This window comes from Polistes canadensis, unplaced genomic scaffold, assembly GCF_001313835.1.
Source record: "Polistes canadensis isolate GaletaPanama2010 unplaced genomic scaffold, ASM131383v1 scaffold_37, whole genome shotgun sequence".
NCBI lineage: Eukaryota > Metazoa > Arthropoda > Insecta > Hymenoptera > Vespidae > Polistes > Polistes canadensis.
This window is the reverse complement of record NW_014569584.1, coordinates 580,923-604,861: the sequence shown is the minus strand read 5'-3', so window position 1 is coordinate 604,861 and position 23,939 is coordinate 580,923. Positions and strand designations below refer to the sequence as shown.

Sequence of the window (23,939 nt, the reverse complement as noted above, 5' to 3'; positions counted from 1 at the left end):
AGACCTCTGAACTTGATTCGAATTTTAAATTCGATCTGTATCGTCCTTGAACTTGCGACGATTTAATGACACTAGGATCTTCGTTAACATCGATAAAAGAACTCGATGCTTTTTCTACAATAAGATTATTCAGGAATAGTAATAAAATTGCGGGTGGCCTTTGTTTAACAATCGATTCTCAATAAATATTACAAATTATTATTTTCAACTAAATATATTATACTTCTTGTGTGTGATCACTGATTGTGAGATTTAGATCTATCTCTTATTTCGATAAATCTTATCAGTTCTGATATATGTATATAGATATGACTTAAGAAAAGATAAAATTAATAACTATTCTTAATTACTTTAGCAATTATTTGAATTAACATGAGCACAAATTCTTGATAATTTAAAGATGTAGGTTAAACGCCACAAACCGATTTAACTCGATCATATGTTACATAATCCCAGGCGTCATATTTATGCTTTGCTATTTTACATATCGTAACTAACCGTATGTGTTCCTTTATTGTCTTTAATGAATAATAAATATTAATCCAAAATATGAACAAATATTTATAATATCCTATATTAATTTATGCTTACGCGAGAGTCTGATAAAGAAAAGAGAAATTTTAAGCTCTCACTGTATAATGATTACATAACTACAATACAGCAATGTCCTGTTAACGTCTTAAAATACGCGCCAAGGAAATAGCCTAGCAGAAGCCTGAAAATAGCCGAATGCGTCATACTCCATCACGCCGTTTTAGCCAATGGCGTTGCTCCACATGCTCTTTACTTTTCGTTTCGTATCTGTTTTCCTGCGTCGTGATATTACGATCCTAATACCTATTAATTAAATTCACGAAAAATTCGCGTTAAAAATGTCTTAACAAACTATTTCTATCTTATTTTAATGAATTTTGACGAATTTTAAGATAACAATGATAATATTTAATCGAAAAAATGGTACTCTCATCCGTAAAATCCGCCGTACATTAGACGTGCGTGTCGATTTATAATCGCGCATTCCGACAGATGGCGTTATCAGCACGCGCGATGATTCGCCGTTCTCGTCACTTTTAGTTAGACGGAAGCGGAGGTTTGGTTAGCAATTCGGGTCCCGTACTTGTCAAGAAGAAAATGACGTGCACTTCGGATTTTAGTGGCTGTGCCTCGTGATACGAGACTGGTTAATCAGAGAATTAAGTTTCCTAATTCGTGGTATTATTTGATTTAGAAGGAGACAAACATATTCTTTATATTTTTCTCTCGTGCCTTCGAGTGAACTGTGAATCGTTTGTGTCGCTCCCTCTTTTTCTATTTCTCTCTCTCTCTTTCTGTCCCTTTCCTTCTCTTTCTCTTTCTCTTCTCGTAATCAACTTCTGTCTTTTTTCCTCCTGTTCTTTGCTAACCTAAATACTCGTAAAACCGTAACGTGATTTTGTCGTGACACGTCGCCAACGAATACCTGAACTAGTTTATGGCTATCATTTTTTTTGTCTTCATATCCAAAAATCCACTCGAAACGGGGAAGAAAATTAAAGAGAAAATTAAGCCATTTAAACTGCTTCGTAATCAAAGACTTCCTTCTCCTGAAGTCTTTCTAACCTGGACTGAAGGCGTCTAGGCACCGTTCTGAGGTGTGTGCACGCGTTTATATTCCTTATCATTTTCTTTATTTTTTTTCTCATTTTTTACTATCAATATGAATTATGATTCGGTAAGTTTTTTACCCTTCTTTGCTTGTTTCTCATTTTATCCTTTTTTACTGAGTTTTTTATTTCATTTTAAAGAGAGACATAGCAATATATAAATTAGTTACAAGGTCTTTACTTATTTAATAGCAATATACAATATATTGTATTACAATTGAATTATATCGTTTGTCTTATTTTTTATTCTTATAAAATTAAATACATATTATTCTGTTTAAATCTATGAAACTTCTAACATTATCTTGTCATTGATAATTACTTTTTCCTTTACTTGCTTTCTGTAGATAACTCTGCTGAATGTATTATTATTTTTACCATTATTGCTTTAATAATAACAAGTTTATTCTGCGCAGCAAAGTTAAACCATATTTGAGTGAGAGTTAAATAATGAAGCGCTTAATGTTAAATATATTTTGTTTTTTGTCAATTTCAGAATTTGTTTGCGTGAATGAACGGTATAAACATTGTGAGGATACAATAAGCAGTGTTGAGATAAAGACGCAATCATGGAGGACGGCCATGCGAAGACCGTTGAGGAGGTATTAAATTATTTCAATGTGGACGGAGAGAAAGGATTGTCTCTAGACCAAGTAAAGAGGAATCAGGAGAAGTATGGTCTCAACGGTAAGCCATTTTAATATAGATTAAATCATACCGTTACATGGAAATGTATGCTAGTAACATTAGTTTCTATGTGCAATTTAAAATCAAAATTATTTACTGGCAATTTATTTAAAGAAATAAATAACTCTAATTACTAATAATAAATATAGTACATTTTAATTGAAGCATATTAAAACCAGAAATAATTATTTTATATTCAATTAATCAGATTATTTTTCTCTATATTTACATTTAATGTAAAATCTGCTTTCCTATCCATTAGTATGGCTATATTTCCTAAAATAGATTATATTTTCTTTTAAAATACAGACCATTTAGGCGTCAAACATTGATATGAATCCCGAATGGCGTGCAATATATTTCACAGGAAAATAGTCCACGCAATAATTGATTTTTCTTTTCTCTAAATGATTGACAGATTAAATCAGGCGCGATGCGTTTTAATTTTAAAAATTTGTCAAATCCAGTAGACTTTCGTAGACATAAAAAGGAATATTTAAACGCGAAAGTTTTTACAATTTTAGACAAGATATTTATTTATTATCAACAATTTGTTAAAAAAGAAAAGAAATAGAAAATTTATTTTTTTTACAAAAATAAAATTTTTCATCTAAATTTTAACTCTTATTTATTGACATCGATGAATTCAACGAATTTCAATATAGATTTTATTTCGCCAATTTCACTTATTAGTCTATTAAAATATTTTCAAGATACTGCATAAACTATATTAAAAAGATAAATTTGAATTTCGAATTTATAAAAGAATACCTTATAATCGTAATGTTTTTATATGATAGTATACGCTTATAAATTTTCAACCTGATGCTGTGTTATTTTCTCTTCACCTCCTCCTCCCTCTCTCGTTCTTTCACTACCTCTTTTCTCTTCATATGCAATAATCATATGTCTCAATCAAATATTACGAATCTATTTGGTCGAACGGGGGTCGAAGAGCGCAGCAAAATGTTATTTTATCGAAACACTAATGTGACGATGAAATAACGTCAGCATTTACGCCACGCACTTACGTTTATCCCCCTACTATTTACTTCTTTGTGATGTCACTGAGCTTTCCCAGACGTTTGTTGAAAATGTCTACAGTGACGTGGCGTATAAAGTTCCTCTTCGTAGGTTTATATGATAGAGAGATAGAGATAGAAATAGAAATAGAAATAGAAATAGAAATAGAAATAGAAATATATAGAGAGAGAGAGAGAGGGATGAAATTGCTAGGGGAATGATTCTTTAACCAAAATCTGAGCCCAGCGTGATTTTTGATACCGATATTTTTCAAAAGTATCGTTACATTTTAGAAATAATAATGAAAATCGTATGCATGCTTACACGTACGTATCTTCTGTAAATATATCTACAAGTTATGACTTTTTTTTTTTTAAATTTAATTTTTAATAAAAATTATATATTTCTCGATGTGTTTTAAAAGTATCAAAATAATATATTGCAATAATCCATGGAGAATAAATTATCGTTGTCAGTGCAACGAACTTTTATATACGCTTTTCGTTATTCTTTTTTGTTTTTTTTATTCTAAGCTTTTTTGCATTTTTAATCTCTATGGTTTAAAATACATATAAATTTTAAACTTTGTTTTTTACAATAAAAATTGAACGAAGACTCGTATTTTTTTTTTATAGATTTGCAAAGGATATTACAAAAAAAAATCTATTTTGTGTCAATATATTTTTTCGGCCTCTTGTGCATATATATATATATATTTTTTTTTTATTTTTTTTATTTTTTTTAAAACAGTTCTCAGAAAGATTCGCAACTTGGAATCAAATTCATTCACGATGGTTCGACCTCCGCACGTGGCTCTCCATACGGTTTATTTTTGCATAATACCATCTAACCGCTGCTTAGTCAACTTCAAATATCGCACGTTCTTCTCGATCTTACTTCAGGAAGCTATGATAAATAATCAGTAAGATTTATGGTCGCGACGTGTGGAAGCACGGACTCCGATTTTAAAACTCGTCTTCGATGAGTGGAGAAAATCTTTTTTTATTTTCTCTCTTTTTTTTTTCTCTCTCCCTTTCTCTCTCTTTTTACATCTGTCTTCCTCTCTTTTTTTTTTGTTTTGTTTTAACGAGTGATATTCTTCACTGTCTTCGAATAGACGATTTTGACTTTGGTATTTAAAAAAGAAAAATACAGTTGTTTAAAAGAAAATACGAATTCGAACATTCTTGTTTTTTTTTTGCTCTTTATCTTTATCTCTATTTCTATCTCTACGTTTTCTTCCCCCCCTTTTCTATTTCTCTCTCGTATTTGAGATTTAAATCGCACGATGAAAGATACTATCTTCTGATGAATCTATCGTTCGTTAAAAAAGAAAGACGTACCTACAGTTCTTTTTTTTTTTTTGTTAACGGATGTTTATAAAAATATCTGAAAAATGATTTTTCTCGAAATCGAGATTTTTTATATATACGTTGAAATTTCTAGTGGCGCGTAATTGTGCGGTGGTAAGCTTCCACTCGTAAATTTCGAAACTTTTTTATTTTCATGCATGAGTATTTGATCGAATTATATATTAAATTCTATGCATGTAATTCAGGACATAGTATGCGTATATATTTCAACGATATTTCAATTTTAAGTAAGATAGATATGTATCTTATTTGAGAATAAAAACTGAAATAGGAATAGAATGAATTATTTTGCAAAAAAACATTTATAATATTTTATTCTTTTATATAATTTAAACAAAAAAAAAATTCTCTTTTTGAACAACACACACAAAAAAATAGATTTCCAAATTGTAGATAATATTTCAATTCTTGAATAATTGGCATAGATTATTCGCGGTTAATTTGCAATTTTAATTTGCAGTACTATGATATTTACGACTAATTTTTTTGTATTCTTCTTCTCTACTTTTTATTTTTTTTTTTTTTATTATCAAAACATATTCATTATTTATCATTCAATCACTCGCGATAACCATATACTTGATTAATCTATACTACGTATTCGTATATCGTGTAGCGATTAATTAACTATTTTATCAATAAGTTGACGAAATTCTTCCTACTGTTTTCTATTTATTCTTTTTTTATTTTCTTTCGAGTGTGTATATATTGTCACACTCCAAAACGAATAATCCTGATTATTTATACCTTTACGTTTTTTTCGTTCGTTTCAATAAAAGTTTCTCTAATGTCTCGATAATAATTCTATCATATCTGATGTACAATTTATGGTGTTTCGTTTAATTAGAATAAATTTATATTTTTTCTCCATTTGTTTCTTTTTTTTTTCATTTTCCTTTTTTTCAATCGTCGTAATCGTTAATGACACAATATTGGGTCGATTATCATTAATTATTGTTGATTATCAAATGTATAGGAAGCTTATACGAATGTTCGGCACTTGGTCAGATGAAATCCGTTCGCGAAAAGGTAAATATAGATAGTCCGCATGATTGCGGTCGCGGTTAGGAACGTAATTAACGGTGGTCGATGATTGACGCATTCAGAATAGTCTGGTCACATTAGATCTTCGCGATAGTAATGTTGATGATGGATGATCATGATCATGATCGAAGGTGACAAGATGATTGAATTTTTATGCCTCGTGTTTTTCACTAAAATAGCAATAAAATGTAATAGTTTTCTTTTTAAACACTACGATGATACATCTTATTTTACCGCAACCATCAATTTGACATTCAATGTAAAATATAAGTTTATTTATCTGTGTGTGTATGGGTGTGTGTGTGTGTGTGTGTGTGTCAGTCATTATTATTTTCTATTTGGGTCATTTTTTATTAAAGAAATAAATACTTAACATCACAATCGATACACTTTTTTTTTAATAATTATGATTTAATAATATATATGTGTTATGAAATAATAACTACACTATACTGTATTATATATTATATATCATTATCAAATCAAATTTATCTATACTTTTTATTATTAATAAACAAATTAAATAATAACTATACTATATTATATTATATCATAACAAAATAGCTATATATTGTATTATTAATAATACTAATATTTATGTATATATATATATATAATTTAGTGTATAAGATGAAACTCGATTTTACGTGAAACGAAAATATAGTAAAAGAATCTAACTCTTTATTGATATCAATTTACAAAATGATCAATTTACTCTTTTTCTAATTTGAGTTATTCTCTATCAGAGAAATATATTATCCAAATAATATCTAAATACAGAGAAAGTTTATTCATCTTCAATCGTTACAGATTTGTGCTATTCGATTGAAACAGTGCCAAGTTTACAATTATTCGAGAATGAATGTTGAGAAGCTATGAATCTATTGTTTAAACGAAAAGAAAATATAAAAAGAAATAGAAAGTGAAGAAGAAAAAAAAAAGGATTGGACGTTTTCAATCACACACGTCTAAGATTAGCCATGATGATTTATTATTCCGAGTGGAATATTCTTCTTTTTCGAATGAGAAAAAAGTTCGCTGTTCGTTCGTTCGTTTTAAAAGCTCAGATCGTTTCTTATCGAAACTGTTTTATAGGACCCGAGCACAGAGTTTAGCGATTACTAGTTCTATTTACGTTCGATAGATCTAACGATGTAGAAATGTGACCCTGAAACGTTAGAACACCTTTCGATGTTAAGTATGTAAGCGTGTGCTGCTAATGCACGATCTTTTTATTTCGTAGTTAATTTAATTTACCAAAGGACACTTTTAAATAATGCCAAGAACAAAAAATAAGAAGCTTACGTAATATATGTTTATTCGATTCACAACACTACTTTCTTTCGCACTTTTTTCTTTTTCTTCTTATAAATTTAAAAAGAAAAAAAGCAATTTACAAGAAATTTATACTTCGTTTATTTTCCAAAATGAAATTATACTTTCAATTTTCCATTATAATATGTCACTTAACTTTTTTTTTTTCAGGAAGCAAGTATTTTTCCAAAGAAATTAAACGTTTCAATGTAATATCTAAATTTGTGATATATTGATCGAACTCTGAGTAGCACGTTGAACGAAACGAGAAAGTTAATTAAGTAACTCTTTACCTTTGATATTTCTTTGAGAAAACTCTTGAGAATTTATTCGAGATTCTTCTTATTTGAAAATCGTCCCTTGATAAGTATCGATAAGAACTCAAGTAGAAATATACTTTGACGTGGTTTACGTATTTTATATTGTTCAAGTTTGCGATAGAGAAAATTACTATAATTCGTAAAGGTAATCTGTCAGAAACGTGTTAACATTTAACTTATATGAATTATTGAAATTTAACCCCCTTTAGAATAAATTCTATATTTGCAAAGAAAATGATGACTTTTAATTGAAAGATAATATATAATATATGCATATTTTAATTTTTTTTTTTACTTATTTTTCCTTTTCATCTTCATATTAATTTGTATCACTAATCTGTTAAAATTTATTTTTTACCTTTGCATTGGTCAATTTAACGTTTCTTTACACTGAGTAATCCATTAAATTTTTGTTCTTTTCATTCACGAATAGTTTATTGCTCTTATAATTAGAATGTTGTGCATGAGACACAAAAATAAAGACAAAGAGAAAGAGTAAATGTTCTGTAGGAAGAATACGTTGCTGTGCATGCGACCTTTCCTATGGTAAACTGGCTAATGGACATTTGTTTCGATCATTTTCTATTCCGACGATTAAAGTCCATTGTTCTCTTCCGTTGGAAGTTCCTTTATCTTTCAATATATCCAAAAATGTAATAGATAATTATTTGTAACGCTAATTCAGATATCTAATAATCACTTTTCTAATCATTTTATCGTTAAAATAAATAGATGGATTGATTAGAACTTATACACCAATATTAAATTAATTGTTACTAAATTTTACAGATAATTTCAATTAAATACAACTTCCGATTTTTTAAATTATTAACATTATTTTAACTTTGTTTGAAGAATTTCTACCTGGTAGAAATATTTAAAATGTAGGTCAACTGTTTAAACTTCCGAACTTCGAAGAAATGCTTACTCGACGATTTTTTTAATAATCCAAATTATTTCTGTTAAAGGATTTATATATGAGTCCGAGTCAATTAATTCATCAAATAAGTAAATACATTAAAATATGATTAGTTGATTTTAGAATTTATTTTGTAACGTAAATAATTGTAATAGAAAATTAATCATAAGACAATTTTTTCAATTCTTCGACTTATTGTTAGTTTACAGTCGTAATACGAAACCTACTAATATTTTATATATACTTATATTTATTGTGATTATAGTCAAAATGAATATTTCCTAAAAAAAAAGGTTATATTTTTTTTAATTAAATATAAGTAATAATTAATTTTGATATTAAATTGTGTGTGTGGGGGTATAATGAGTGAAAGAACCTTAACAAATTGATGGCACAAAATTTGTTTTTCTTTTATTTTAATTAAAATATATCATTTCCTCTTTATCCTTGTCGGAAAATTCTAACACGTCGATTGTGTCAAATAGGTTATCATTCTTTTTCTATGTTATCTTTAGTTTGAAAAAGTTTCTGCACATTGAAATGATGTTTTCAATATATATTTTTTATTTTTTCTGCTAACGTCATCATATGTTATGAATTCCTTGATATTTTTATGGTTAAATATTCGTTACAAAATAATACGTTTAATACGAAGGAGAAAATATACGTCCAATTATTACTGATTTATTTGTTTTTTTTTTTTTTTCTTTCAAATTAACACTAGTAACTTGAAGTACAAAGAAAACATTTTAGAAAAATTTTTATACTGTAATCCTTTCTCCTACAGTTAACAAATTATACTGTGACACAAAATTTTACGGTTTGCTTACACTTTTGCGATGAAAGATAACGTATCTTTCAAACACTGTAATAAAATTGCTCATTTCACTTTCATATAATTTTTTTGTTTTGAATCGATTGTAATAGTTTACAAAAATATCACTCATTTCCTGATTTTCTGACTTTTAATTTTAAAATCGATGTGATAAAAGTGTATATGTAGAAAATGGTATACAAATTAGTCCAATTTAACTGTTATGTTAAATTCAGTTTTATTTACCAGTTATATTATATGACATCTGTTTTTATAATCCATGAATATTTTATTTTTCAGGAATTTAAATGAAATTGTCATTTCATTCCTCGTTGAGATATTTGATTGACAATTTTCAGTTGTCTTTTTTTTAATGATCTATGATAAATAATTTGTTTTATTTTTTTTTTTTTCATATTCTGAGAAAACGTTTCATTTATATATTGCACAAATATTTGAATTTTAATTTTTGTTAACGTAACGGGTTATTGGAAATGAGCCGCTTATTAATACATAGTCGTATACGTCCCGTTATATTAATTCACATTCGCGTTACATACTAATGTAATAAAAAAAGCAGATGACAAAAGTACATATATATATACACGTACGTATGTATTTACGTACTAATCAATCTTAGCAAAGCGTTGATGCTGGAATTGCGTTAAGAGTTAACGCGTTAAACGAGGTTAACTCGATTTAAGGTCACTCTTTAAGATTGCAAGGTGCAACGCTGTTTGTTTAATAATTTTTTTCTTTTTTTATTTATCCTTTTTTAATTAATTTATTTAATTTTTTTTTTTTTCATTTTTATTATATGAAATCAAATCTCACGTAGTTTTGTTTGAAATTATTTCTTTTGTTGTTGTTGTTGTTGCCATTTTTAATATTACATTATTACCAAAATTTCCTCTTCTTTATAAGTAAACGTTCTTTTTTTTTTTTKTTTTGAAATAAAATTATAAAAGGTAAAAGAAAAGTCAATGTTCTCCACGTCGTCGGATATACAAACGTGATACGATCGAATATCAAGCTTTTTAATACTTTAAAAGAATAGTAATAAGAAGCTTTGGTGTTGGTTGAGTTAACGCGGAAATTGTTGAAAGAATTTCTATATATGTATATATAAAACAAAATGGAAAGTATGTAAGTTATACCCTATAGAGAAGATGCGTACTATCGAGTGTGTGTGTGTGTGTGTGTGTGAAAAGTTGTCATCATATAAGTTTCTTGTAAAATGTAAATGGAATAGGAAGTAGGGTAGAAGAGTCTCTTTGAAGATTGTTAAAATAACACACGAACAAAACTTTTCACTGATAGTATCACATACGATGACTGATGTATAAATGCACGAGAATTCTTGCATGCATTTTTTTCGCGACAAAGCTCGCATTTTTTTTACCCACGCAATACACATACACACATACACATTTATTGTTCTCGTATAGCATAACGTTTTGTGTATCGTCATTGTATGAACGACTACCGATCGATCTTTTCCATAACAAATCAGTCCACAGTTCTGGTTAACTCTTGTTCTTTTATTTATTCACATATACATGTACACATAAGATCAATTTCTTAGAATATCGTGTATATTGAAAAAAAAAAAACTAAAATTTAGTTACATATTTAATTAAATTTAATTATAAGTTTAATTTTTTATCCATAGAAATATATTTTACGTATGAAATTGTGATCCGTACTCTTACAAGTTTCAATTACTATACTTTTTCTAATGAAGTTTTTATTATTTCATATAATTTTTTTAGTGTCGTTTAATTTATAGAATATAATATAACAATCTTTGTTACTTTTATTCTACTATATCATAGACGATTACAAAATTTTAATTTTAGTTTCTAAATGCAAAACTTTCTTTTTTTTTTTTAATTTTTTCCAGTATGCTAAAGTTTATAAAATTTCAATTATCAAAATATTATAGAAACTATATAATTTTGTATTACTAATCAATAAATATAAAGTTATAAAAAATTTCGATTATAGAGAAAGCAGAAATTTCTGCTTCTAAAGAATTACTGGGAATTATATTGGGTTAATTCACATAAATGGTTTACGTGTGTATACAAAAAGGTAAAATTCTTGTTTTTTTTTTTTTTCTAGATTAAATGCTAGTTCCGAATCGAATGGAATTAAAAATTAGCTGTTGTAAAGTTATTGAAAACCGCGTAAATCAGGGAATAGATGTATATGAATATTTATATAGGACACCTCGATAGGATTTCGCAGGATTTGTCGGATTCGATTAATCTAATAACTACCGTCTATCAATGACTAAATATCGTTCTATCTCTGTGAATATCGGATATAGTTTATTGATGCAAATTTGGAACCAATCGAAGTTACACGTGTGTATTCTATTTCCCTTTTCCTTTTCACATTCCATTCAACAAAATAATTATTTCAATTTATTTCCTATATAGCATAGATATAAAATTATTATTTCTCATATAAATTGTGTGTGTGTGTGTGTGAGAATACTTATCATATCGTATAACTAAAATTTCATTTTTAAAAATGATAAGTATTTCTCGTTGTTAAAACGTACAAGGACGTATATATACACACTTACATAGTATACTTAATATGTCTACATACGCGAGTTTGTATATATATATATATACGATGGCTATGAAGTTTTTATAATCTGCCCACGTAGTAGAAGCGTTATAGAAGTAAAGAAACTGTTCGTTGGTAGGTAGGGTAGCCGATAAAAATATCTACGGTTAATATTGTCGTTATTACCTTCGTATCTCTTTGGATGATCGCTTTGCCTGTTGTGTTTTACGTGTGAGTATTTTATTTTATCGGCCCGAACGAACTTGAATTTTTCTTATTGTTACAAATAAGTGTTTTTTTTTTTTTTTTTACGTTCACTAAATATATTTATTAGTAACGTTTATAATTTTCTTATATGTATATGTATATATTTATATATAATATAAAAAATATATATATATATAAAATATTATGTATAAAATATAATATATATATATATACGTATAAAAGAAATATCGATAAAACGATTCTCTTCTTCCTTTTCCGACGCGTTCCAATAATCTCGTTATCCTTCGAGCTTAATAAGCTGAAGGAAAAGCGTGCAACATATTTTCCTTTAAGGTAGAGGCTTTCTAAAGTAACAATAAGCGTTATAAACACTTACTTATCGTACACGTCAGTCTTCAACCATTCAAGGAAAACCTATGTCCTTTCCACACGTTTTTATTTTTCTTTGTGCATATGGTATGCCTGTTAGTAGTGTGTATTAGAAAAAAAATTCTAATTACTCCTACACACTATTACATTATTAGACATATATTTTATTTACGTATGGATGATTATTGCATTTCATGAAATGTGTTTACGTATATTGAATTTATGTATTATGTTTCTTTTTTTATCTCACTTTCATGATTTCCCTCTTTTTTTTTTTTTTCTCATTCTATAATTAAATATTATTTCTTTTAGGTTAAGCAAACAAAATTGTTATTGAATTTTTCTAATATTAGCGTATTTTAGTCTCGAGTTGAATCTGAAATTTTCTATATATATATTTTTTTTTTTCTCTATCTCTTCGAAGATATTCATGTGTATACACCTACATACATACATACATACCTACATACATACGTAGAATTTATTTTAAATATTCTTAACGTTCGATCAAAAGCCGCGCAATATAATGTATGATAAAAAAGAAAAATATTTCTTACAAAATTTATATATATCTTGCAAAAATTTGAATATTCTTGACAAAATAAAATAAAATCATTCTGCGAGATAGATATATGTAACGTAAACGATTTGTCCTTGAAGTGTTTGAACATAGAAAATTTCTTTAATAGATATTCATTATATAAATTCATTGATTATTGGTGAATAAACATTGTTGTTCTTTTTTTCTTCTTCTTCTTAAATTTTTGAGAGAGAGAAAAAAAAATGTGTGTGTGGATAGAAAAACAAAACAATTTTCATTTTTTTTTCGGCAAAATTGCGAAGAAAGACACTCGTCGTCCCTAATTCATGGGGATGGGTTGGCATTAGACTGTAAAAAAAGAAAAAAAAAAACTCATCAAGAGTAATTTTTCTTTTTGTTTTCTTCTTTTTTCTTTTTTTTTTTCTTTCGAATTCTCGACGACGTTGAATACGCGAAACGTTTTTCAATCCTTTTCTTCGTATATTTCCGTGCTGCTGTTGCTGCAGGGATTACACCATTCGGAATTCTTGCTTTGGCTCCCGGGCAAACTCCCGCAGCAAGTGGGCCATCTTAAAGGGGAAGTTTTAGATTTTCTCTGGTTCCTGGGGGAGTTTGGGAGAGAGGGGGTAGTGGTTTGTGATTGCATAAACAGAAACTGATGTTACTCGTGCGAATTAATTCGAATCTTCATACGTTTTTTTTTAAAACGATTGATTATTAAGAAAATATTTGATTTCTGTTTCAGAATTGCCAGCCGAGGAGGGTAAGTCACCAATAAAATATTTACAATATTCACACACAAAATTTACGTGTATAAGAGAAGAAGAAGAAGAAGGTAGTAAAGATTAAATGATATCGAATCGGCATCTTGAGAAATTCACAAAATTATTCCTGTTTAAAATCAAATGTTAATGACGGGGGCAAAAAGAAACAAAATTCATCAGAAAGCGAATACGTTCGCGTCTGTTATATCAAAGGAATATCTTTTTTTCCTTAGTAATTAATCGAATGAAACGAATTAAAAAACTCGTGAAATGCAATTAGATTTTTTATCCTTTTTAAGTTTATAAGTATCGTATCAGTCGGAATAAAATCAATTTATAATTTTTCATATAAGATAATAATTACTAATACGATTGGAAAATCAAACGAGAAAACGTAAAAGAGTTAAACTTGATGACACACGTTAGTTAAAGTTGTAAAATTGATCCGAACGAATTGTGTTTCTCGTTTTCAAGAAAGAAAGAAAAAAAGAAAGAAAGAAAGAAAGAAATAAGGAAGATATATAGAATCTTCGATCGCATACTTCGCATGAGTAGAGAGAAAAGAATAAAAGAAAGAAAAAAAAAAGAAACTCCGTCGATCTTTTTCGTTGACGCAATTTTTATACTGACGTCGTCGAAGTTCCTATTTTGCTGTTGCCAATTATGACGCACGTAGTATACACGAAGAGGAAACTCGTAATGCCGAATGGATCCGGGCAGTCGTAGGTTCTCTTAAAGATTACGATATGCGCGAAATTGTTGAGGCTTCACGATTCACAGCACGTATTTCCGATTTTTTTTTTTCCTAAACATTTGAAAATAAAGTTAGAAAACGTCATGAAATTTATTTAATAACTTTGATCTAATGTTATTTATTGATCCGTTAATTGTGTATATGGAATATATTCGTTACGAAGAAATTGCAATATTTTTTGTTGCTTCTATGAATATACTCGTCGAGTAAAAAAATTTATTTCAATATTTTATATTAATATAATTAAATATATATTATTATTAGGATTACGATATAAATATGTTTTTAATATATTAATATTAGTTTTCATTTTTTCAAATTTCAGAATTATCATTAGAAATTTATTATCATATTTATTCACTTTGATGCATAGTTTAAATATAAAAAGTTCATTGAATAGCATTAAATATTAGTAATTTTACATAACGAGTATACTCGTCATACATATTTCGAATTGGTTAAAGATATTGAAATTTACATATTTTACATTGATTTCAATTCTAATGTGTATATTTCGAGATATCAATAGTTTATGTATTATGACAAAAAGATCTGTATAGGTATATGTACGTGTCAGCACGTTTAATTGTATAATTCAATTAAATCGTAGAAACCTTAGTTTTTATTCGAAATATAACTCGACGTTTTTGGGGAAAGTATATAAAAAGAATTTTATTATAGATTAAAAGTAGTAGTTTTAAAAAATAATGAAGTAATATATGAATTTAGGAAAGGCGAGTAATTAAAGTATGAGATTGCAATTGAATCAATTTTTAAATTCTGCTTTTTTTTCTACAGCAATGTTAGTAAGTTATCCGCGCGTTCTTATCTCTTCCTATGCTTTGAAAAACAATGTTCTGTTAGTTGTGCTATGTTTTATCGGATCTAATTTACGGATACAATTTCACACCTTAATTACTCGTCTCTTGTAAATTCGTATATTACATAGTAAAATATGTAATTCTACCTTTTTTTCATCTTTAATCAAATCAGTATAGTTTTTTCAGGATTTAATTTATCATTTCACGAATTAACGGATTGTACAAGGTAACGTTACATATGTATTTATGTATATAGAATCGATAATACGAGCGAAAATAAAACCATAAGTCAATTGTGACTTTTTTTTCTATGTGTCTACAAAAGATCTCAATTTGGTATAAAAAAAAAAAAAATGTGAAGATAATCATGACGGTAACTATGACAATAGGCTAAATAAAAACATTGATCAAAAATTAATATTATACAATTTATTATAAAATAAATCACTAAATGAATATTTTGTCCAATTTTTTTGACTTACATTAGATAACTATTATAATTATCAACACGAATAAGAAAATTATAATGAAACCATTGATTTTAATTTAACTGATATGTGGAAACAAGGATTGTTGAAATGTCAAGGTCAATGAATTCGCAAAGATCAACGAGTTTTTTTGTTTCTTCTTTACGGCAGTGGTGCGTCGTGTTAATATGCACTCAAGTTGCAGCACGTGGTTGAAACGTTTGTCAGATGGGTTGTTGGGGACGGAAAGCGGGGTGGCGGGGTGGTGGTGGCGGTATATTTGGAGAAACATGTGAGTGATGGAGCGCGTTGTTATCGAACTGGAACAGCCTTTAACCGTATATGGGGTTCTCCTCCTCCTCTACCTTCATAAGCTTCGAATGCATTACGAGTTGACGACGTATGCGTATGCTCGACCTAATGAATGTGTTCATCCATATGTGTTTTCTCTCTCTCTCTCTCTCGGTCTGTTTGTTTGTCTGTTACATGCGAAGATATATATACATTCACACATATTGCATGCATGCATGCATGCATGTGCTGCAGATATATGTAATGTATATATATCATCGTCATGCACAGGTCCTCTGTTTAACATTATGCGAGTGTACGCGGCATATTTCACTCGAGTCCGTACATATAATTACATTGACATTACGAACAATTCAAAACCAACTACCGTTACTACTAATTAATTATTTAATTAATTAATTTTCGATGCCGAATCTATCGTTTTCTTTCTTTCTTTCTTTACTTGAATCGTCACGATAATGGTAATTTTTAATTGATTATTCATTATAATATTGTATTAATTTTCTATTTTTCTTTTTTCCAATTTTTTTTTGTTTTTTTTTTTGTTTTTCAGGTAAATCCATCTGGCAACTTGTATTGGAACAATTCGACGACCTCCTAGTTAAGATTCTATTATTAGCCGCTATTATCTCTTTTGTACGTATACGATAAAGTAATAATATATATATATTGAAATAGTGTCATATATAGTTGAATTATTTAGAAAAAGAAGTAATAATTAGAAAGTTACTTTGATTAGTAAAAAGACAATTAAACGCTGTCGTAATTATTATCGGTGTATAAACGTTTCTTATACAATTATAGTTATATAATATTTATTAATATTTTATTCGCATGTTTCGATAACGCGTTTTAAAAAAGTACATATATATATATATATATATATATGTACGTAACCAAGTATCGTTTAGTATACACTTCTATGGTAACTCTGGATTATAGATTGCTATAAATATATCTAGTATCGGTGATTTTATAAATATACATCATCGATTTTACGTAGCCATGAAACTTCGTTATTTTCATGCGAAGAGCATGGAACATTATTATATATTGTATATAGTTAATCGTTATCTTTTAATCAGGTATTAGCTTTATTTGAGGAGCATGAGGATGCGTTCACGGCCTTCGTCGAACCTTTCGTCATTTTGCTCATCCTTATCGCCAATGCCGTGGTCGGTGTATGGCAAGAACGTAACGCCGAATCGGCGATCGAAGCGTTGAAAGAATATGAACCCGAAATGGGTAAAGTTGTACGAGGTGACAAGGCTGGTGTACAAAGGATTAGAGCGAAAGAGATCGTACCCGGGGATATTGTCGAGGTGTCTGTCGGAGATAAGATCCCAGCCGATATTCGTTTAAGTAAAATCTTCTCGACCACTCTCAGGATTGATCAGTCAATCCTGACCGGTGAATCTGTTTCGGTTATTAAACATACGGATCCTGTTCCCGATCCACGTGCCGTCAATCAGGTTCGTTTTCAACTTAATTTAAATATAGTTTATTGTAGGATTAAACACAATTTTTCACGTATATTTTATATTATTATTTGTTCTTTTATATAGGATAAGAAAAACATTTTGTTCTCTGGTACCAATGTAGCAGCTGGTAAGGCACGTGGCGTTGTTATTGGAACTGGTTTAAATACCGCGATTGGTAAAATCCGTACCGAAATGTCCGAGACTGAGGAGATCAAGACACCCCTCCAACAAAAACTCGACGAATTTGGTGAACAATTATCCAAAGTTATTTCCGTCATTTGTGTTGCTGTATGGGCTATCAACATCGGTCACTTCAACGATCCTGCTCACGGTGGATCATGGATCAAGGGTGCTATTTATTACTTCAAGATTGCTGTCGCTCTTGCCGTCGCTGCCATTCCTGAAGGTTTACCAGCTGTTATCACGACTTGTTTAGCTTTGGGTACTAGGCGTATGGCTAAGAAAAATGCTATTGTACGATCCTTGCCTTCTGTCGAAACTCTTGGTTGTACTTCTGTTATTTGTTCTGACAAGACTGGAACGTTGACTACGAATCAGATGTCCGTTAGCCGGTATAATATGATTTTCATCAAGTATTTTAATAATTCAGCGTATATTTAAGTGATTAATTAATGGACATAATATGTTTTTTTTGCAGAATGTTTATTTTTGATAAAATTGAGGGCAACGATAGCTCATTCCACGAGTTTGAGATTACTGGATCGACTTACGAACCGATTGGTGAGATCTTCTTGAGAGGACAAAAAATCAAAGGACAAGAATTCGAGACGCTTCACGAGATTGGTACGATCTGTATCATGTGTAACGATTCGGCTATTGACTTTAACGAATTCAAACAAGCTTTCGAAAAGGTTGGCGAAGCCACGGAAACGGCTCTAATCGTTTTGGCTGAAAAGGTTAATCCTTATGGTGTGTCCAAGAGTGGACTCGATCGTCGTAATTCAGCTATTGTTGTCAGGCAAGATATTGAAACGAAATGGAAGAAGGAATTCACATTGGAGTTCTCTCGAGATCGTAAATCCATGTCCTCGTATTGTGTACCTCTGAAACCTAGCAAACTTGGAACTGGACCGAAACTTTTTGTTAAGGGTGCACCCGAAGGCGTATTGGATAGGTGCACGCATGCGCGTGTTGGTAGCCAGAAGGTTCCTCTTACATCGACTTTGAAAAATCGTATTTTGGATTTGACGAGGCAATACGGAACCGGACGAGACACTTTACGTTGTCTTGCTTTGGCAACCGCTGATCATCCGATGAAACCCGATGACATGGATTTGGGTGACTCCACTAAGTTCTATACTTACGAAAAAGATCTCACGTTCATTGGTGTCGTTGGTATGTTGGATCCACCTCGTAAAGAAGTCTTCGATTCTATTGTCAGGTGTCGTGCTGCTGGTATTCGTGTTATTGTTATTACTGGTGATAACAAAGCCACCGCTGAAGCTATTTGCCGAAGAATTGGTGTTTTCTCTGAAGATGAGGATACAACTGGAAAATCTTACTCTGGACGTGAATTCGATGATCTCTCACCAAATGAACAGAAATTAGCTTGCGCGAGAGCTAGGCTGTTTTCTCGCGTAGAACCAGCTCACAAATCGAAGATCGTTGAATACTTACAAAGTATGAACGAGATCTCGGCTATGGTAATGACAAGTTTAGATTTATGTAAACTTTTAAAAAAACTTTTAAATAATAATAGTAGGTATTTTAATCGTATTCTGTGTGTATTCGCGTTTCTAGACTGGTGATGGTGTGAATGATGCCCCAGCCTTAAAGAAGGCTGAAATTGGTATCGCTATGGGTTCTGGAACGGCTGTAGCAAAATCGGCCTCAGAGATGGTATTGGCAGATGATAATTTCTCTTCTATCGTTGCTGCCGTTGAAGAAGGTCGTGCTATTTATAATAACATGAAACAATTCATTCGTTATCTTATTTCTTCTAATATTGGTGAAGTCGTAAGGTAAATTTATTGAAAAAGAACTAATATTTTGAAAGTAATAAAATATTATTTTTCATTAAACATGAAATTATTTACTTTCCAGTATATTCTTGACGGCCGCTCTTGGTCTTCCCGAAGCTTTAATTCCAGTTCAGCTTCTCTGGGTTAATTTGGTCACTGACGGTCTTCCAGCCACTGCCCTTGGTTTTAATCCACCTGATTTGGATATCATGGACAAGGTAAAAATATAAACGATGAAAAACGGAGTTGCATAAATATAAACAACTGTAGTAGTAAATTTTAAAATTATTATTTTGTCTACATATAGCCTCCTCGCAAAGCCGATGAATCTCTTATTTCTGGTTGGCTATTTTTCCGATACTTGGCTATTGGTGGATATGTAGGTGCTGCTACTGTAGGATCAGCTGCGTGGTGGTTCTTGTATAGTCCGAATGGACCACAAATGAATTATTATCAATTGGTAAATAATTATCAATAAGTTAAATAATGAAAAGATATCTGATCGGTGTTGTTTGATAAAAAAAAATCATTTTAATCAAATTTAGACTCATCACTTGGCTTGCATCGGTGGTGGAGACGAGTTCAAAGGCGTTAATTGCAAAATCTTTGCTGATCCTCATCCAATGACCATGGCTCTTTCTGTACTTGTAACCATTGAAATGTTGAACGCTATGAATAGGTAAATTTGTGATTCTATTTGAAAAATATATTTCTTTTTTTTTTTTATTTTTAACACTTTAAGCGCCGAGCTTATTTTGTTTAACATTTCATTCACGTTACTATAAACTGTCGATACGAGAAATACGCAAGAATGTCAGTTACTGATAACTGAATCAACCCGAATCTAAAGTATACTTTTAGTTACTGGTAATTGACATGGCGCTTAACGTGTTAATCAATTCAAACTAATTACGTGGTATACGAATTTCTTGATAATTTCTTAGTTTATCGGAGAATCAGTCACTCATCTCGATGCCGCCTTGGTCCAACATGTGGCTCATCGCCTCCATGGCCCTTTCCTTCACACTCCACTTTGTCATTCTTTACGTCGACGTCCTTTCGGTAATAATAATTTATGATATAAATAATTAACGATTTATCGATCACTACTAATTACGTGTTGCGCTTATTTCAGTCTGTATTCCAAGTGACTCCCTTAACGGGTGAAGAATGGGTTACCGTTATGAAGTTTTCCATTCCAGTGGTACTTCTAGACGAAACCCTGAAGTTTGTTGCCAGAAAGATCACAGATGGTGAGAATCCAATTTACACCGTGCATTGGATCGTTCTAATGTGGGCTGTGTTCTTTGGACTATTGCATATTTGTCCCATATAGAACATCCGTGAACAAAGATTAGTGTAGCGAACAATGTTTTTCCTATGGAAAGCATTTATAACTGAGTTCTTGGACTTGCAAATGCATTTAACTAAAGTTCTTCCCTCCAAGGTGCGGGAAGGTCAAGATAAGTTATTAACAAAGTGCGTTTAAGTGAGATTTTAACGAGTTTGACTGTTGTGCATGGTGTTAGTACAACCATTAAACAAAAAAAAAAAAAAGAAAAGAAAGAAAAAAGAAAAAAAAAAGAGAAAAAGATACGTCGCCAAGGCTCACCAGTCCGCATCACATATATACACATAATACACAGACCGTACCTTTAAATATGTCCCATGATCACGTGGGCTTAAATGGCCGCTCGAGTGATTAAGAGACTCACATCTTTGCCGTAATCAAAGAATTAATTATTATTAAATTATTTTTTACGAGTGCCTTTAAATGTTAACTTGTTTGTCCGAGAGAAAATACACGTAGGTGTTCTTTCTTATCAGGTGTAGCCGAAACCTTCCCATTGTTTTTTGCACGCATGCATTTTAATGGTGAGATGTACACATTCCAGTATCATTTTCGTCCGGTAACTTAACTTTCCAAATTCGTGGCACATTATTAATTGCACTTGTATTGATTTATTCTAAAAAAATTCCATCGATGTTCATTTATCAATGAACTTTTCAATAAAGTAATATATCTTATTAAATTTAACAAATTAAAGAACATCAATGGAACTATAAAATTGATAGAAAAATGTTTTATTAAGCGAAATAGTAATATCAGCAAGAGTTGTTAACCTTACTTGCACGCACATATAAATTTTTGCACACACGTAACGTTCCTTTGGTTAACTTTAAACGAGCACGCTAATTCTTTAATTATTATTATTATTCTATGCTTTATTTTTTGATTGTCTGCTTATTATAAAATTCTATGTTAATGGATTCTTTAGCATCAAGAGTATCTGCTTCAGTGAAGAGGTCGAAACGGGAGCTGTCTGATAAATTGCTGAAATGTCAAGAGAGTAACTTTGCATGGAGTTTGGATTAATGGAAACCTTTATTAATATCCCTCGTACATTGTCACGTGTCTTCCTTCTAATTGGGATAGTGCATGCAGTCCTACAGAGAGCATATCCTATAGTATCTCAAATTCCTGATAATCAAAGATAACGATTTTAACAATCCTGCTGTGTCTATCAGTTTTAGAATAAAATCAAATCTGATTTTTTTTTGTTTCCAACCATTTCGCAAGATCTGCAAAGTAATAATGTAAATATATATATATATATATATATATAACATTCGTTGTTAGTTTATTTCTATACATCGCGTTTTTATAAATTTATTGCCTTGCCAATTCGAATAGATCTGTAGATTTGAAATCATCAAAAATAGATATATATATATATATATTAGTTTGTATCGACGCATCCCTCATAGTAATTCATACGTATATACGTAGATACCTTTTCAAGTATACGAAGTAAATGTTTGTGGTACGGTAAAACATCTCTTTTATATAAAAAAAAAAAAAAAAAAAAATAACGAGAGAATAAATAGAAAGAAAAACGAAAAAAAAGATGTGACAGGCACAGCAGGACAAAGTCATCGTAACACCTTGCACTTAATTATTAATTTTAATAACTCGGTTCTCTACGAACGTGTACGTACTTTTATGTGCATAAAATTTCTATATATATATAATCCTTAAATACAAAAAAAAAAAACAAGAAAAGAAAAAGAAAAAAAGAAAACACGTTACGCACTTAGTAACTGTGTATATCATCTATGTGTGCGATGTGGACCGTCAAGTTGTGTCATTATATCGTCGTCGTCGTGGTCGTCATCGTCGTCGTCGTCATCGTCGTCATCGTACGTGCGTATGTCTCTCTGTGTATACATAATAAATTAGCGATAAAATAAACATTGTTAATTTGTTCGAGGTCAGCTTGAGTGGTCCATGTCTCATCACCGTTCTCAAATCCGGACCGGTTACCTGAATCCAAAATGACTCTATTGTTAGCTTGAATTGTTCCTAATAATAACGTTTACTATGTACAAAAAAGGAAAATTAGAGAGTATTCGATTAGAAACATTTAAATCGATGGAGTCGTTTAAGAGAGTTAAACAATCCGGTCCAGATTTTACATGCCCCACACACAACATATACATACACACATATATACGCGTCCATATACAAATATAAATGCGCGATTAATTTAGAAAGATTGATAATGTTTATCCTAATTTTGTGTGGGCTTTTTCAATGCGTCTCTGACTATTTTATAGTCGTTGCAATCCCGGGTTTTTATATATAAATAAATACATCACACACACACACACACAGAGCTGGTTAATAAAGGTAAGAAGCTGTTGTTAGAAAGAAGTGCACGAATAACGTTGCGATGCGAATCACTTTTCCATACATATACATTTGCAAACGCAACAAGACTGACGATATGTGGTTTATGAGTATAAAGCGGAACCGTTCGTTGCCGGTCGTACAAATAATTAATAAATAAATATATAGAAAGAAAATAGTTAATTAAATGAAAAGAAAATAGTTCATTAAATGAAAAGAAAATAGAAGTGGAAAAATAAAATACGCGGAATTAAAAATCTATCATCAACGCGCGAGTAATAATATTATTATACATAAATTATATAAAACATTTAAAACATTGCGTTAGATATGTTACCGGGGTTTTTTAATCAATTTAAAGCCCGTCATCAATCGCGGTGGACAACTTATATAGTATATATATATATATATATATATATATATATTAATTATATTAATGGTTAAGGCGTAATACTTTGGTATGGGCATAATTTAACTTAATTAGATGAGAACGGAGAGAGAGGGGCGCGAGTTTAAAATGCGAGCGGTACGCACACACGAGGACGGAAAAGATAATGAAAGACGAAGAGAGAGAGAGAGAAAAAAAAAAAGAAAAAAAAAGAACTATCACCACCCATCCACATTTACACATACACGTAGGATAATTATGTAATTACGGAAATGCGATTGAACAGCCAAATTAATTAGCACGACCGATAAATCAACGGTGTCGTTTATTCAAACGAATATCGGATATCTTTTTAAGATCTTTTTAAACTGCCACGATCATTTTTCTTCCTCGTTCCGTTCCGTTTCGTTTCGTTTCGTTTTGT

At 30.3% G+C, this 23,939-nt stretch overlaps 1 protein-coding gene across 5 annotated transcripts in view; it reads left to right on the top strand.

The window, feature by feature from the left end:
- Positions 1–23,939, top strand: part of LOC106784536 (calcium-transporting ATPase sarcoplasmic/endoplasmic reticulum type) — a 32,863-nt gene that overhangs the window by 2,868 nt on the left and 6,056 nt on the right. For 2 of the 5 annotated variants that reach the window (XM_014744204.1, XM_014744205.1), the window contains exons 2-14: positions 2,140–2,330; positions 13,601–13,618; positions 16,527–16,609; positions 17,059–17,445; positions 17,539–18,026; positions 18,113–19,118; positions 19,216–19,436; positions 19,519–19,654; positions 19,744–19,896; positions 19,982–20,115; positions 20,381–20,498; positions 20,572–20,689; positions 21,716–21,874. In XM_014744204.1, the coding sequence (XP_014599690.1) occupies positions 2,213–2,330; positions 13,601–13,618; positions 16,527–16,609; positions 17,059–17,445; positions 17,539–18,026; positions 18,113–19,118; positions 19,216–19,436; positions 19,519–19,654; positions 19,744–19,896; positions 19,982–20,115; positions 20,381–20,498; positions 20,572–20,689; positions 21,716–21,813 (3,078 nt within the window). In that variant the 5' untranslated portion in view covers positions 2,140–2,212 and the 3' untranslated portion in view covers positions 21,814–21,874. Of the gene's footprint in view, positions 1–1,036; positions 1,632–2,139; positions 2,331–13,600; positions 13,619–16,526; positions 16,610–17,058; positions 17,446–17,538; positions 18,027–18,112; positions 19,119–19,215; positions 19,437–19,518; positions 19,655–19,743; positions 19,897–19,981; positions 20,116–20,380; positions 20,499–20,571; positions 21,023–21,715; positions 21,875–23,939 lie in introns of those variants that run through there. The other 3 variants (XM_014744203.1, XM_014744206.1, XM_014744208.1) reach the window with 3 other exon arrangements.